At 36.6% G+C, this 17,312-nt stretch overlaps 1 protein-coding gene across 1 annotated transcript in view; it reads right to left on the reverse strand.

The window, feature by feature from the left end:
- Positions 1-17,312, reverse strand: part of LOC137400143 (bifunctional glutamate/proline--tRNA ligase-like) — a 46,853-nt gene that overhangs the window by 593 nt on the left and 28,948 nt on the right. Inside the window, exons 18-28 of the mRNA XM_068086459.1 lie at positions 12,987-13,202; positions 8,310-8,456; positions 8,044-8,139; positions 7,413-7,622; positions 7,034-7,186; positions 6,412-6,543; positions 5,541-5,667; positions 3,620-3,813; positions 3,048-3,221; positions 619-779; positions 59-202 (exon numbers count right to left, since the gene is read on the reverse strand). Of these exons, the coding sequence (XP_067942560.1) occupies positions 59-202; positions 619-779; positions 3,048-3,221; positions 3,620-3,813; positions 5,541-5,667; positions 6,412-6,543; positions 7,034-7,186; positions 7,413-7,622; positions 8,044-8,139; positions 8,310-8,456; positions 12,987-13,202 (1,754 nt within the window). The remainder of the gene's footprint in view (positions 1-58; positions 203-618; positions 780-3,047; positions 3,222-3,619; positions 3,814-5,540; positions 5,668-6,411; positions 6,544-7,033; positions 7,187-7,412; positions 7,623-8,043; positions 8,140-8,309; positions 8,457-12,986; positions 13,203-17,312) is intronic.

The following is a 17,312-nucleotide window of genomic DNA, read 5'->3' on the forward strand; positions in this document are numbered from 1 at the left end:
TGAAACAATGCATTTTGCCACATCGGTAGTAGACTGGCCTTTTGTGTTGTCTACCTACCTTGCGCTATCTTTCTTTATGGCATCCTCACAGCTTATTTCTCCGCAGAAAGGCGAGAGAAGGAGGCACTTGTTGTCAAGTCCAGCACAAAGCTCTTCCCATTTGTCAGCTTTTACAATATGAGAATCGAGATCAGCTTTAGCTCTGAAAAAAAACAGCATGCCTACTGTTAAAAAAAATGTCCAAGACCAGCATACGTTATATCAATTATAAAGAAATCATATTTGCAAAATATGTCTGACAGAAAATAGCAGCAAGGAGAAATTAGCAGTTTTAATCGTGCAGCATATTTGAGCATGTACAAAAGCCATTTATTTGTTTAAATAATTTTGTACCAAAATGATTTATCATTACCTGAGAGAAGTAGCAATCTGCAAAGATTGCATACAATGTTGTAAAATTTTTGGCCAATTCTCAGCCAAAGAATTCTGGCTAAGGGTATCTGGCTAAGGGTATCTGGACTGGGATGTCAATATATCTCACGTACAAGGAAAGCTATTAGAACAATGTTGTGCATGCTAAGCCTAGGTCAAGGTTGAGAAGCAACAAGAAAGACTCACTTGTTGTAAAGGTTTTTCTGAATGATATCTAACATCTCCTCACATTTCTGGACAACCTCAGATCGTTGAAAGTCAACTCTGTCCCCCGTATCTCGGCGTGCAATAACAAATGTACCCTGTTTTATGTCTCTGGGACCCAGTTCAATACGTATCGGCACTCCCTACGAGAACAAATTGACAACTATTATTTGCGTGATTAGCTTATTAGCTTGCAGCATGATTAGAAATGGGTCCTAGAAAATCACAATTCAAAAGCATTCACTGGTAGCTTTTCAATTAGACATTGGGTTCTCCTCGTATTCTTAAAGGTTGACTTGCAACAAAATTCACATTGCAGTTATTTGATATGAAAAGATTCACCATGTCTTACTCTGTTGTGTTGTAGGTGCAAAGTATGTGGGAATGTGATTACAAGCTCTTAAAAGCTCAAAAACGAACATTTAATCGCAGCCACACGAAACCGCCGTAGTTTGGATTCTCTTTCCAAAACGGCTCAAATATGGCATAGCTGTTGTAGATGGTTTCTGTTTACACTTTCATGCAACCTTATTCGTCGAAATATTTTCACAAATATACTTCACGCATTCAATAAAATCATGTCTATTGTTAATACGTGTCTGTTTTATCGCCATTGTAATGCTGTCACTGTCAGCACGGATATCTTATAACTAACCGTAAAAATTCCTTTAATTTTTTAACCTTACCTCGAAAGAGTACATATCATTGTCTGATAATCATGACGAGCCTGTTGGTCACCTGTGATAATCGAAAAGTGCTGCAAAAATTATTTTCGCAGTATTGGGTCACATGATCAGATTACAACTTGACGATTAATTCAAGTCGAAACAAAACTGTAAAGTAGCGAGCATCTATATTTGATACGAGGTCTTCGGTAAAAACCCGAAGTGTTTGTCATAAACTAGTGCTATAATAAAATTCTATTGAGCTTTTTATTGGCCTTTCATTTCATGTGAGAACATCATGTGACAAGACAATAACCTAACTGTCATGGCTACGTCAGAGAAATAAGCGGATTCCAATCTAAGGCGGCTTTTCGTTTTTGAGCTTTTAAGAGCTTGTAATCACATTTCCACATATTTGGCACCTACAACACAACAGAGTAAGATATGGCGAATCTTTTGATGCCAAATAACTGTAATGTGAATTTTGTTGCAAGTCAACCTTTAAACCATAACTGTCACGAACAACTTTTATCGTATTTACTAGGTAAATCAGACACGCCGATTCCAATTTTGCACTCAAAATAAAGATTAGTCCACCAACCTTCAAAGTCATTTAGGCTTTTTTAGAGCGTTTCAATATCCATTTCGAAAACAACACAATCGGCATTACAAGCTCCGCCCATAAATATGTGACGAAACCTAGCTTTTTCAGGAACGGAAGTTAGGAATGTTTAGTCCGATTTAGATTAATAGAGATGGGTGTCTTAAAACCCATTATTATCTAAATCCAGCCTGGAAAATAATTTCAGTTTTTTATGAAAGGTATATAAACTATTTAAAATTGCTCGTAGCTTGTTACATTACGTTTAAATGGGCTGAACGCCGAAAAAAATGAGCTCAAGAAGCACGGTTTTATCACAAGCTAGTGTTGTTGTCGCACTTTTTTAAATATGCAATGCTAAATAGCTTATCTACCTTTCAGAAAAGACTGATATTATTTTTAAAGCTGAATTTAGATATTAATGGATTTTAAAACACCCATCTCTATTTTTCTAAATCGGTCTAAACATCCCTACGTGACTTATGTTCCTAAAAAGCTAGGTTACGTCGCGTATTTATGGGCGGAGCTTGTTATGCCGATCGTGTTGTTTTCGAGACCGATATTAAAACGCTGTAAAAAAGCCTTCATTACTCTGAAGGTTAGTGGACTAATCTTTATTTTGAGTACAAAATCGGAATCAGCGTGTCTGATTTACCAAGTAAATATGATAAAAGTTGTTCATGACAGTTATGGTTTAAGGCAAAGCCTTTTCCATATAACTTATATCACATCTTGTTATTTTCTAACCAATATCTGATTGTCCACCAAATACAAGTGTACAGCAAATACAAGTGTACAGCGAATACAACTGTACAGCGAATACAATTGTACAGCGAATACAAGTGTACAGCAAATACAAGTGTACAGCGAATACAACTGTACAGCGAATACAATTGTACAGCGAATACAATTGTACAGCGAATACAATTGTACAGCGAATACAATTGTACAGCAAATACAATTGTACAGCGAATACAATTGTACAGCTTATAAAGTTAAACAATGGCTCAATGCAATATTTAATGGCACTGATAACCTATAGGCCTCCGATAAAGAAACTACCAGAGCCTGATACACTCTTCCGTACAAAGTACGCAGAAGAACGCTACACCTGGATACTGCATCCGACACACAATGACTCATACCTTCAGTTCCCAGTGGTTGAACTTCCAACCAGGACTGTAGTTATCCCTCAGGTCTGCCTTGGCTCTAATGCCTTCACCAACCAGAGTCCTTTCCAGTGCCTTGCAGTCATCCATCACTGCATTTCTCTCAGCATCTGATAGACTTGATGTGAGACCACATGGAATCACCACCACCTATTATATATAACACTTTGAGTGTGTTAATATGGAGACAACAGCTAAAGTTATAACTAAAATTTTGTTGTACCAGAGCTGGATTATTTGCAAAAAGATTATGAGTTCTAGAAGATAGTTTTCTAAAATCTTCAACAACCACACCCAAGCAATTATGTATTAGATATCATATCTAAAGATTAGTTGCAAGTATGCGATAAGGCAGTGTGAGAGATTGAAGATAATTGATACAACCAAAATCAGAACTGGACAAAGCATATGAAATGCTCTACATATTTCAACATATACGTTTTTGATGCTCTAAGCAACGTAATTGAATTAAACAAAGTTCTGGTTTATCAAATTTATTAGTTTCCTTTCCAAAATAACCAAGAGTGAGGGTAGCCTAGTTATCACACCTGAACACCTGCAACCTTTGGAGGCAGCACAAGACCTTTGTTGTCACCGTGTACCATAACAAGTACACCAATCGTTCTTGTGGTGATTCCCCATGAGTTTTGATAGACAAACTCTGGCTGTTGTGTTTGTGGATGCTCATAAACTATGTTGAACATTTTTGAGAAGTTCTGGCCAAGATGGTGAGATGTTGCACCTGAAGGAGACGCAACTTTAAACTATAACTGACACCATAATGCCATTGTGATGAATGAAATCCAAGCTGCATCAAAAACACAAAAACGGTGAAATACATTTTTAACTCTATTGTAAGTGTACTGAACTATTCATCTTTCATGAAATAAATTATATCTATCTATTGTTTATAAATGTTAGGAAGCTGCATCATAAATTGTGCTTATTAGCAACAAGCATTTTTACACTATTCCCTCAAATGTAACACGTTTTCAACCAGAGTTATCTAAAGAGAATTCAGCACCGTAAACATCTGGTTGTTATATCCAATAAATTAATTGCAAGATATTTAGGAGCAGTAGAGATTTGTTTATAGACTTGATAGTTGATGTTTTAAAGCTATGCTATACCATGCTTATATAAACTATCATGTAGCCAATAACAGAAACATGTAGCGAGCAGTGTTTAAATATACAGACAGTTCTCAACCTACGAACGAGTTACGTTCCAAACGATTGTTCGTAAGGTGAATTTGTTCATAAGTTGCTTCAGTGTTATATTTTGTATTATAATTTATGTTTAAGGCCTATATAAGTATATTGAAGGTTTATATAAGTAAGTTTAAGGCTTGTATAAGTAACCTGTACTGGTTTGTACTGAAAAAATATATAATAAAATGGAGATAATACTTTGGTAGACGCCGGGCCATGACACTGCATTTCTTATTTATTGTATGTCTTGTCCTTTTTATTATATTGTCGTTTTAATCGTTATGCTATCACTTATCGTTGTTGTCTTATTTTTTGTATGCGTTGTCCTTTTATTATATCGTTGTTTTACACGTTATGCTATTGTTGTATCTGATATCCCGTCATAACACTATCACTTATCGTCACTTATATTGTTGTCATACCAACGCACTAGCGGTCCTATTTATTCACCTAGTTAGCCGGTGTTCTTACCATTTGCCGTTAGCCGGAACGGTTGATATTATTGTATATAAAGGAGCGCGCTCACTTAGTTGAGCCGAGCAGATAGCCGTACGCTCCTCGGCTAGTGAAACTTCCTTCGCTAATAAAAAGCTGAATGAAACTACACGCACTCTCTTCTCTTTATTTATTAGTCTAGATCGTGCCAAGTAAAGGCCGGCAAATTCCTTTACAATACGTACAGCAAAAATAAAAAAGTTCTTTGCGCACTGGAGATACGTTCACACACTTATGCACTGCAACGAACTGGGTAGAGAAAGGTGGATGCTGGGTGGTGCTTTTGAGTAGTACCTATTTCCGCCGCTAATACCGTTGGTATTAGCGGCGGACATACGCGCAGACCTGTTCGTATGTACCGGTTGTTCGTAACTCGAATGTTCGTAAGTAGGGAACCGTCTGTACCATCATGAAATAGGCATACCAAGGAATTTAAACCTAAATTTAGGTATAACATAAATCAGAATATGAAAATAATTTTTGATATAAAAGTTGTTCAATTTCCTATGTTAGTTACATACACTTGTAAGTGGTGTTAGTGTGACAGTAAAAATAAATATGCATAATTACCAGTCATTATAAAGATCTGTTGTCAGTGTGAGTCATACAATGATTAACTTGGCCAACTCTTAACCGGACAATGAATAAGTGAGAATATAATAAACAACCCTTGACAGGTGCAACAAGTATTTACAAAGTGCTAGTTCTATCACTGACCAATATTGAAAAAGTCGTAATAGTAAAAGAAGACAACTCCGATCACCTTGAATAGCTCTGCCACTGGCGGAAATGAAGGCTTCCACAGTATATGTATAGTCACCACCTGCAAACTTCTCTTTCTCCGTCTTTCTACCTCTCACAACTGGGATTGCTAGGTATTCCTCATAAACCTGTGTTATAGAATAAATAAATGAGAACGTTAGGTCGCCATTGCATAAATGATTTCATCATGAGTTATCACCCTAGGTTTAGGCAAAGGGGAGACAACCCTTCTACATATATCATCGTCTGGCCAATTGCAGCTACATTTTTATAAGCATGTCAAATGCATGAGTTGATGAAACTACAAGTGGAACCACCATGAACTGGCCAGTCAGACCAGCAGGTATATATTGACAAATATCAAGAAATGCAAAAAATGATTGTTCTTCATCAAACAAAACAATTACTATATTCCCACAGAACATTACCACGAAGTTGCAATTCAATTAATCTGCACCAGCATGGAGTTGCATTGCCATGGAGTTGCATTGTCATGGAGTTGCATTGCCATAGAGTTGCATTGCCATAGAGTTGCATTACCATAGAGTTGCATACCACCATGTTACATAACCACAAAGTTGCATTTGCATAGTTGCATTAGCATAGAGTTGCATTAGCATGGAGTTGCAATGCCATGGAGTTGCATTACCATAGAATTGCATTACCATAAAGTTGCATTACCATGGAGTTGCATTACCATAAAGTAGCAAAGCCATAGAGTTGCATTACCATAAATTGCATTACTACAGAGTTGCATCACCATGGAGTTGTATTACCATAGAGTTAAATTACCTTAGAGTTGCATAGTACCATACAAATGTAATGCTTATCTCACCTTCCGATTTGACTAGACAATCAGCAGAAATACTCACACTGGCATAAAGCTCTAATATTGTTCGGACCTCTTCCATTGCCTCCTCTTTTTCAGCAAAAGCCGAATGGCCCTCCTGCCATAAAAACTCTCTGGTACGAAGAAATGGTTGAGGGTGCTTGAACTCCCATCGCTGGCAAGTAGAACACCATAAACAAATAATTTAAAGCAAGTGTGAAGAAAATTTAATAAATTTAAAAAAATAGTCAGCACATTTCATACATAGTCATTGACAAGTGCTCACCTCACCTCACCAATCAACTGTTAGAGTATTAATTATCCTTGTCTCAGCGTTTTACTATTGTTAACATACTAAACATGCAGTGCATGAAAACTCAAACATGTTGATATTGGAATCCAAACCGATCAAATGATTATCTTTAAGTAATGGATAGACAGAACGAGTGGCACTTCCACTAATGTTGTAAAGCATTCTTTTAAGAATGAATAAATCAGAATGCGTTTCCGGTCTGTTTGTAGAAAGTGTGCATATGTACTTTTCTCCTACCCAGTGAGCATAAGTGATAAGTAGCAGAACTTACAGGTAGTTACGGACATTCACTAGACTAACTGAAACTATGGTGGACTAGACTAACTGAAACTATGGTGGGCTGGCTACTCACCACCACATTGTTCCACTGGTTCAGTTTGAGTGGTAGATCTCTGTGAGATTGGATCCATTTGGCATAGGCTGGGTACATGACGGTTTCAGAAGTAGGACGGATAGCAATAGGCTCGGCAAGTTCCGATTGACCAGACTTGGTGACCCAAGCTACCTGTCATAGACATTACATGTGCGTGAAGTCACCATATAAAAAAAGCCGTAATAATAGAATTGAACAAATTATAAAATAACGCTTGATTACATTTTCATATATGTTGCTTTGGAACTGACAGCGTAAAAAGAGGAGGCTAAACATGGTGATGAGGCACCATCCCGAGCAATTAAGGACAAGTCATAACTTAAAGCACATAATAAAACAGGACATATATTAAAACTACCTCGGGTGCAAAGTCAGCAATGTGCTCCTTCTCTTTTTCTAAGGCTGCCTGTGAGACGAAGATGGGGAAGTAGCAGTTCTCCACACCGAGCTTCTTAATCTCGCTATCGAAAAAGGCTGTAATTTTTTCCCAGACCGAATAGGACCAGGCTCGAAGGATGTAGCAGCCCGAAACATCATGGTACTCTATCATCTCAGATTTAGTAATCACCTGAACAGCATCAGCCATTTCATCATATCACGATAACATGCCGTTTTCAAGAACAACTAAACATAATTTTCATACAACGATTGTATGCACCCAATTCAACACTTGCCAGAAGTATCATTAACTCATATTCAATTGCTCAGCTCTTGACCAACTAATCAACATCAACTAGCCATATCCAATCACACAATCAACCTACCGTAGGGTATATAAACAATCACTGTGCACTCAAACCAGCAGCTGCGATCGTACCAACCATCTATGTTCCAAACCAATGGTTGTAACTCAACAAATCACCATTCCAATTTGACTAATCCTACTCTTATTGGCTAATGGTCTACAGAAAACCAACAGATTCGCAGCTCCCAATCAGCTCTCACCCATTCCTGTATGCTGCACCAGTTCAATAAAACACAACAATCACCTGGGAATACCATTCGGAAAGATTTTCATCTTTTGAAGCCTCCATTCCTAGTCTAGTCATCTTTTTCATGTCTGAAGAAGCTGTGGACTTGGCTTCCTTAACAGAGGAGACAATGAGAGGCCAGTTAGTACATACAATCAATGGACTAATGAGTGATACACTCGTGCACAAATACACAATGTCTGTCACGACAAATGAGCTGATGTGCGTGCACAATGTGTACATGTGCAATAAATGGATGCACAGCTGATTGCTAAGGTACGTACTTTCACTTCTTTCTTTGCCTGTGTAGAATGCTGTTTCTCTTTTTTTACATTCGTTGCAGCACTTTGTGGCATCCAGTCTTTTCCTGTAGCTTTTTTATACTCTGCCTTCAGTTCCTTCAGAACCTTGACACCATCAGTTATAACGGCCTAATAACAGCATCCATCCTAATGTGATGCAGTGAAACCCAGAGAAAAGGCATATTATCTACATATATAGTATAACACATTGTTAAGTGTATAATAATATATTAATCTATCTAAGAATATAATCTATATATGTGAATACTATAATGTATATACTATAGCAATCTTTACTATAGTAAGAGTCGTGGACATACGCCCGAAGCCACGCTAATAATGTTAAGACAAAACATTGCGCCGCACGGAAATCAAACCTAGATATTCTGATTGCCAGCCTTGCAAGCTACCTTCTGCACTGCTCGACCACCTTTGCACAATATAGAATAATTGCCATAGTTATTACACATGACGATCTCTCACGGCGCATGGGAACGCCAGCGTACTAGTATATATTACTGGTATATGTAATAACATACCTATAAACATGTATATAAATGGGTAAAGCTGTAGTCAACTGTTTACTCCTTTGGAGCGACATTCAGCAAACCACCATAAACTACATGTAGGGTTCAACACAAATTGATTATGACTAGTGTCTGTAGCTGGAATGTCAAATTGAACGCTAGATACAGAGGCTATATGCATTTAGAGCAAAGATCAAATACGAAAGCATTGAAACTAATTTACATTCATACATTAGAAACAATAATGGTCATGTACTGTAGCTCATGGCTTTGAGAAATGCTAACTGATATCCACATTCACTGAGCTCCAGGATATGAAGGCGGTTCCTCCATCCATTAAATACAGGGCTTTCACCGTAATCAATAGATGGAAAGGTATCTAACTAAGAAGATTCAATCATTCAAAGAAAGCTTATTCTATCTCGGAGTCTCGATGAATGGGTATTACAAGAGACCCATCGATGAATGCAAATGGTGAACCTTAAACGACATCTGGTTTGTGTGTAAGATTGAATGTTGTAGTTTCGATGTGGTCATTCCCATAAGTTTACTATAATAAAAGTTAATGAAACATAAGCTAAAGCTAGAGACAAAAAACTAAATGCGAGTATACACTTAAATATAGACTACCTAAAAAACCAGTGACTTGGTGGAAAGAAGCAATGGAAATTCATTAATAAACGAATAAGATATACTTGATGGTTTATGAATTTATAAACCTATCATAGTTTTAGCATGACAAAAATGAGAATTTTGAAATGCGACGACTAACTGTGCGCTTTCCTAATCGTATGGAATTATTATATATATATATATTAACCCTGCAATTATATTTTGGAAGGAATAGCCACACGGGTGAAGGATATCTTCAGAGCAGGGAATGCAGTGAGTCAGCGTCGAACAACAACCCAAGTCGGAAAAAGGAACATTTTATAATTCAAAAGCTATTGCTAGTTGGTTGGTGAATTATTCATTTTCAACCCTTTCACAGGTAAAAATCTTCCAAAAACGTCCGAAAGTCATGTATTTTTTGTTGACAATTCAACAATTGTTGACAATATCAGCATTTTATGAACATATGGCCTGAGCTGATGTTTACTGGATGGTTTTGGATTTGGTGCTTTCTAGTAAAGTTAAATTACTTTGTTTTGAGCTTTTCACAAACCCTTGTTCAGACACAGTCCGATAATTGCCCTTCATCGCCCCACTGTAGCACTTTTCCATAAGTGCAGTGTGCAGTGTGCACTGTGGCTGTACAACTCCAATCTTTGCACGTATATACTCATAATGCTTGTTAGATTCTGCTACTGCAAGCTCCTACAAATTACTTCAACCTTGCTCAGTAGGAAGGAAGTAATCCAAATACTCTAACTGTGGAGTATCAGCAGGTGGGGTGAAGTTGAGCCCTGGGTGAGAGTAATAAGTGTAGAGCGACGAAGGCTTGTCACCACCTAAGTTAAACCATAACTGCCACGAACAACTTTTATCGTATTTACTAGGTAAATCAGACATGCTGATTCCGATTTTGTAATCAAAATAAAGATTAGGCCACTAACTTTCAGAGTAATAAAGGATTTTTTATAGCGTTTTAATATCGGTCTCGAAAACAACACGATCGGCATAACAAGCTCCGCCCATAAATACTTGACGTAACCTAGCTTTTTAGGAACAGAAGTTACGCAGAGATGTTTAGACCGATTTAGAATAATAGAGATGGGTGTTTAAAAATCTATTAATATCTAAATCCAGCTTTAAAAATAATATCAGTCTTTTCTGAAAGGTAGATAAGCTATTTAGCATTGCATATTTAAAAAGCGCGATAACAACGCTAGCTCGCGATAAAACCGCGCTTTTTGAGCTCATTTTTCTCGGCGTCCAGCCCATTTAAACGCCATGTAACAAGCTGCGAGCAATTTTAAATAGTTTATATACCTTTCATAAAAAACTGAAATTATTTTACAGGCTGGATTTAGATAATAATGGGTTTTAAGACACCCATCTCTATTATTCTAAATCGGACTAAACTTTCCTAACTTCCGTTTCTGAAAAAGCTAGGTTTCGTCACATATTTATGGGCAGAGCTTGTAATGCCGATTGTGTTGTTTTCGAAACGGATATTGAAACGCTTTAAAGCCTAAATGACTTTGAAGGTTAGTGGACTAATCTTTATTTTGAGTACAAAATCGGAATCAGCGTGTCTGATTTACCTAGTAAATACAATAAAAGTTGTTCGTGACAGTTATGGTTTAAGTAACATGTTTCCAACCATTCAAAGCCTGCATGATTATATCTGCTTCATTTTCTGATATCTCAGTAGTAGTAACCAGTAGTAGTAACTAGTAGTAGTAACTAGTAGTAGTAACTAGTAGTAGTAACTAGTAGTAGTAACTAATGTATTAGAGGTAGAAGCATGGGTGTATTAGAGGGTGTTTCAAGATTAAAATCGACAAAACTTCATCATGGTTAAACGCTCAGATCAAGCAAAGGATGGATTATGATGTCTATAGTTGCAAAGAGATCTACAGAATAGAGACGCGCAACACTGCAACTTTAACACAATAGCCGATATCAACTATAGCAACTAGAGACGTCATTTCTGCTCAAACTTTTCTTCTGGGCATATTAACGGCGATCAAGTTTTATCGATTTTAATCTTGAAACATCCCGACAGTCAGATCACCTCAAACATCAAAAACAATCGCAAATGATAGAAAAATGCTTATACTTTTTGATAATAATGTACTAAAATTTGATAATAACGTACTAAAATTTAAAAGCATTGGAGTTGCTATTATGAGGCACTTTTCTTGTATTGGCAACAACAGCACAAGTGGATATAGCATTATCATCGTTCGAGCTACCATAACCATGACTTTTCTCTATATATTTGAAGTTTTTAGAGTTGACATCGCACTTTCATGTGAATTATTATTATATTGATGAGTCGACGATCACTGACCACCGCAGGATCAAATGAAAGTTTGATCCTGCGGAATTCTTCATTTCGAAAACTGAATCGCTTGCTGACTGGTTTTTACATTTTACAATTTTGCGATGGTATCGCGATTTCTTATTTGTTTGGTTTGTAGCAAAAAAAATAAATGCCCTGAAGTCAGATGATCGTTTCATATCGTAATTTATAGACAAATATTTTAACAACAATATTTTAAACTTAACAGCATTCTTATGCTTTTTTATTGTTACTAGGCGACGGCTTTATAAACTCCTACTGAAAACGACGATTATGTCATCTCTCCAGCGAAAGGGTTAAGCAGCATAACCAATCAGCCTTTAAGGTGCAAACACACTAGGTGATATTTAGTGCGATTTTGCGTGAAGGTGTTCATAAATTTAATAAGAGCACACCCAGACTTGTATGACACAACACACAAAAATTACAAAGAAACCCAGTTAAAAACCAACATTTGGGAGTCAATAGTTGCGCAGGTTGACCATCTTGAGAATGGTAAATATTTATTATATATTAAAAATAAAAACTACTATAAAGTAAACTATAAATAAAAATTGAAAAATATTACAGTTAAAAATACAAGAATCGTTTTTTCTTATGCCTTCTTGTAGTGTTCAATTTGTGTAAGTGAGATAGACCTAATAACAAAAGCGGAAGTTGCTTACGTCATTGTCTAAAAGGCGCCATAATGACTTAAATTTTTTAACAGCTACAAAGAAACTGATGATACGAAACTTTATTGGCAGTTTGTGAGCATGCCCGCGTTATCGATTGCTGGTGAATCGCTCAAGTGTGTTTAGGCGCACGCCAGCGCTATCTCCGCACTCCTAATGACGCAGGTGATAAAATCGCCTAGTGTGTTTGCACTTTCAACTCATTCTAAAATAAATCCGCTCTCAGTCAGATAATATACAGGATTAAGGCACATCTCCCACATGATACACACTAATAAGGTTTATTGACACTTTAACATACAGAGTTAACGACGTTTATCTATCACATGTTACTCAATATCAAACAGTACAATTAATCATATGGTGTACCGTGCACTGAACTCACAGTGAACAGCTATCTAATCAGCAGTATTTTTGGAGTTGTTCCATCCAACATGGAGAATGATGGTGGCTAGATATCAACATACACCCTAGCAGCTTCACTCACCGCATCCACCTTTTCAGCCTTCATCTTCCTCACAGCATTTCCTTGCTCAACTATCTTTTTCTCGATATCGGCAGCAGTGTTTCCATTACAGACATCAGCACTGTTATTCACGCCATTCTGTACAGTTGCCATGCCTGCCACCCAATTTTCACCTGTCTGAGATTTGAACTTCTCCTTTAAGGCAAGTAACTTGTCAACCTCTGGTTTCACTACATCCTGCGAATTGTACATATAGTGCTATATACATTCTGCAAAGTGTACATGTATATAATGTCGTGTACATCCTGCAAAGTGTACATATAATGTCATCTACATCCTGCAAAGTGTACATATAGTGTCATAGCAGCATCCATAATGACTTGTATTACATTTGGCAGAGTGTACATAGGCTTTAGCTTGTACTGTACTCAGCAAAGCATACATATATGTCTGTTGATACTGTACCCTGCAGAGTATACATAAACATCTGTTGGTACTAAACCCTACAAGGAGTACATATACTTCGGCTTGTACTATACTCTCAGAGTATACATAGACTGATTCAGAATGATTCAAACTAGTACATTGAGCATCAGTACGTTTATAATCTCCGACAACTGTGCGTTGGAACGCCATTGAATAGCTATCACTCACCTGGGCTGGAACAGAAGAAATAAACAAACAAAAAATAAAAATCATGAAAACATCTTAATTTGTACTTGCTTGTTTCTGGGACATTGGAACAAGTCCATCCAAACACTTTTTGCTATACTTTCATTTAAACTTGATTCAGGTATTTTTAATTTCCATTTGTACCTTAGACCATACTCTCAGCTTATAGTTTGAAATCATTGAAAAAAAGTTCCAACAGCTTCTCTAGTATTACAAGCTGTTACAAGTCTTAGTCCTTTTAAAGAAAGCTTGTCAAGCATTATCCAGACAAGCAATGTAAAGCTTATTAACATGTTCCTATTGATTTCTATTATAAGGTCCAAGAGTATTCGTAAGAGAGTTACAAAAATACTTTTGTAGCCAGTTAGACTTTGTAGGCAACTAATCTAAGATATCATAGTAGAAAGAGAACAACTTACTATAAAGTAAACTCGCAATTCACGCAAAATCACCACGCTTTCGTGACTTCGAGAGCCTTTCCAAATGATGAGGAATTATAAGATTAAGGATTATAGACTGGGGACTAAACATGTAGGCGATAAAAAGCAATGTGTGGTTTCAGTTGTCGGGTGAATAGGTCTAAAGAATGTAAATGTTGAACATGACATGAAAATGCAACAGACAGGTTTGTGTAGTGATTCCTAGGACTAATTTTATGGGGCTCTCCACTTCTAGTCCAACACAAGAGCCGATAACTTTCAGAGGCCTTAATTATAGCTCTAACACAAACTAAGAGAAAAAAATTGGAAGCATTGAGGGGAGGCTATAATAAACTAATAGCATTTCGCAAAATCTACTTTTACATTTGTTAACTGTTTATTGTTATTTTAGAGATGTTTGTGCATCTCAAGGCAAGGCAACAACTCAAGGAACAACTCAAGGAACAACTCAAGGAACAACTCAAGGAACAACTCAAGGAACAACTCAAGGCAAACCTAAGCTGTTTTGTCATTCTGGAGATGTATATCGATGGCGAGTCTAATTTCCGACTCATGCAATCAGCCAACAAAGACTTAACTATTCAGAAATAAACCAATTTCAACCTTAAAGGTCATGTTGGATCGTGTTCAAGAGAAATAATCTGTTGAGCAAGAGCCATCGATATACAATCACCATGTTTTAGGTTGTTTAAAGAATCAGTCCCCTTGAGACTGACTACAATGTACATGCCTACTGGGTTACAAACTCAAAATATCTGCACCATTGTCAACCAGCCATCAAAAAATGCTTAAAATGAATTGCACTTTTGTACACAATACAATACATGTATTAAAATAATAATTTATACTTTTAATATCAGTTTTTTTCTCTCAAAATATACAGAGCATTGTATCGAATAAAACCACTGCCAACAATTGTTGGTTTTATTTTCATTATATATTGACTACCATTCGCTGTGTTGGTAGTCACAGAGAATGGTAGTCACAGAAAATGGTAGTCAATCTATAGTCAATGGTAGTCAACCTATAGTCAATGGTAGTCAATCTATAGTCAATGGTAGTCAATCTATAGTCAATGGTAGTCAATCTATAGTCAATGGTAGTCAACCTATAGTCAATGGTAGTCAATCTATAGTCAATGGTAGTCAATCTATAGTCAATGGTAGTCAATCTATAGTCAATGGTAGTCAATCTATAGTCAATGGTAGTCAATCTATAGTCAATGGTAGTCAATCTATAGTCAATGGTAGTCAATCTATAGTCAATGGTAGTCAATCTATAGTCAATTACCTAACATAAACTTCCCTGATATGTATATTTCAAAGTTGTTGCTGTACATTTGACATGAAGTAGAGGCAAGTGTAGCCTCTTCAGGGAAAGGCTAAAAAGCTACCAGAAATAGTTTCCAGGAAAGATTTTCCAGATTTCATTTGCATAGCTAGATGAAACCTTCACCAACTCTAGGCTGCCATCCAACTAAGCCATCACACAGCCTGACGCCTATTATATTCAACTACTACCCCTACTGTCGCAGTTAACAATCCAACAGTTTCAACAGAATGCCTGCTCAGCATAGGTGAGTAGAGCTCTAAATAACGTCAACACCTTCAACACTGAATCTAAACAAATATCATAAACAAACTATAGCAAATAGCTAAGGTCTAAGAACAAGATTGTTACGTACCCATGCAAGCTTCAGATTAGATGTTGACAAAATAGCCGGATTTCGTGTACACGTGGCTGCACTCAGTTATGAGCACTGAACCGTAGCCAAATAATAATAGAGGCCCAATCAGCATCGCAATAAGCGCAACACCCTTGTTCCGAGTACATTAGGAGTACGTCATACCCCCAGACGAGACGTCGGAAATGCATAGAATATTCCATGCATAGCAGTCACAATACTTCGCAAGTGGAAATACTTGGGGTTCCAGACAAAAATAGCCGTTGCTCACAATGACAAAACTGAAATGTTGACAAGAAAATGTTGAATGCAGCTTTAGAAAGCACAGATGCATTTTCTATAAGTAAATAAATCTATTGCGTCCTCCTTCGGGTATAAAAGACATAGGAAACATCACTATTATTAAAAATGACTACTCAAAACAACGCATCAAATGAAGAAGTCTATAGATATAATAAATCGTAAGGTAAAGCATAGCTTCAGCTTACGATTTATTATATATATAAGATTTTGTCAGAAAGTATCAGTATTTTTCTATCACTTGTATATCATATACATACAAGTTTCTTAAACTGTTTAAAAAAGGAACAGAGGAACTGAAGCAGTGTTTTGGAACTTTCACTTGCATAAGCTTGCAAAGATTTTCATACGTTGTTATTCAATCTATACTAGAGATACGTATTAACTACCATTTTAAATCAGTGTTAAAGATGAATTTACATAAAATTCTAGTAGATTTTATTAAAAATTGTTTTTATGTTTGAAGTGATCGGACTGCCAAGATATTTAAATACTAAAATCGACAAAACTTCATCACGGTTAAAGGCTCAGATCAAGCAAAAGAGGGATTATGATGTCTGTAATTGCAAAGAGATCTACAGAATAGAGACGCGCAACACTGCAACTTGAACGCAATAGCCGATATCAACTATTGCAACTAGAGATGTCATTTCTGCTCAAACTTTTCTTCTGGGCATATTAACAGCGATCAGATTTTGATAATAATCTACTAAAATTTGGGTAAGTTCATCTTTAAAAAGACTCAATTAGCTTCAAAACTGATTTATAAGGAAGTTGATTTATAAGGAAGCAGACCATAAACATATGACGTCTGTTTATGGTCTGCTAACTACATGTAACACATTACTACACACATTTATTTTTTATTACGATCAATCCCTATCACGAGAAAACAACTGCAAAAATTCCTCATGGCCCTGCAGAATTCATACAAAATTACGAGAGAACAACTTCAGCTAATAAAGCTGACGCTGATAAATACATAATTATCGCCACAGAATCTGCTGACTTATCATCCGTCTACAACAACCAAGTTGCAACCAAGTACAGCGGAACCAAAAGTTATGACCACCTCAGAATGCAAATTTTTTAACATGGACTATTAAAACATGGAATGCAAAAAAAATTCGCATTTTTTTTATCTCAATTGATTTATTTTAATAAATGTAATTTTTTCGCCCATTTTTGCTTATGCAAGTTGTCTGTGAACTGCATTGTACAGCGTCGTGCAATCCTAGTGAACCCACTTTT

Source organism: Watersipora subatra, chromosome 7, assembly GCF_963576615.1.
Source record: "Watersipora subatra chromosome 7, tzWatSuba1.1, whole genome shotgun sequence".
Lineage (NCBI taxonomy): Eukaryota > Metazoa > Bryozoa > Gymnolaemata > Cheilostomatida > Watersiporidae > Watersipora > Watersipora subatra.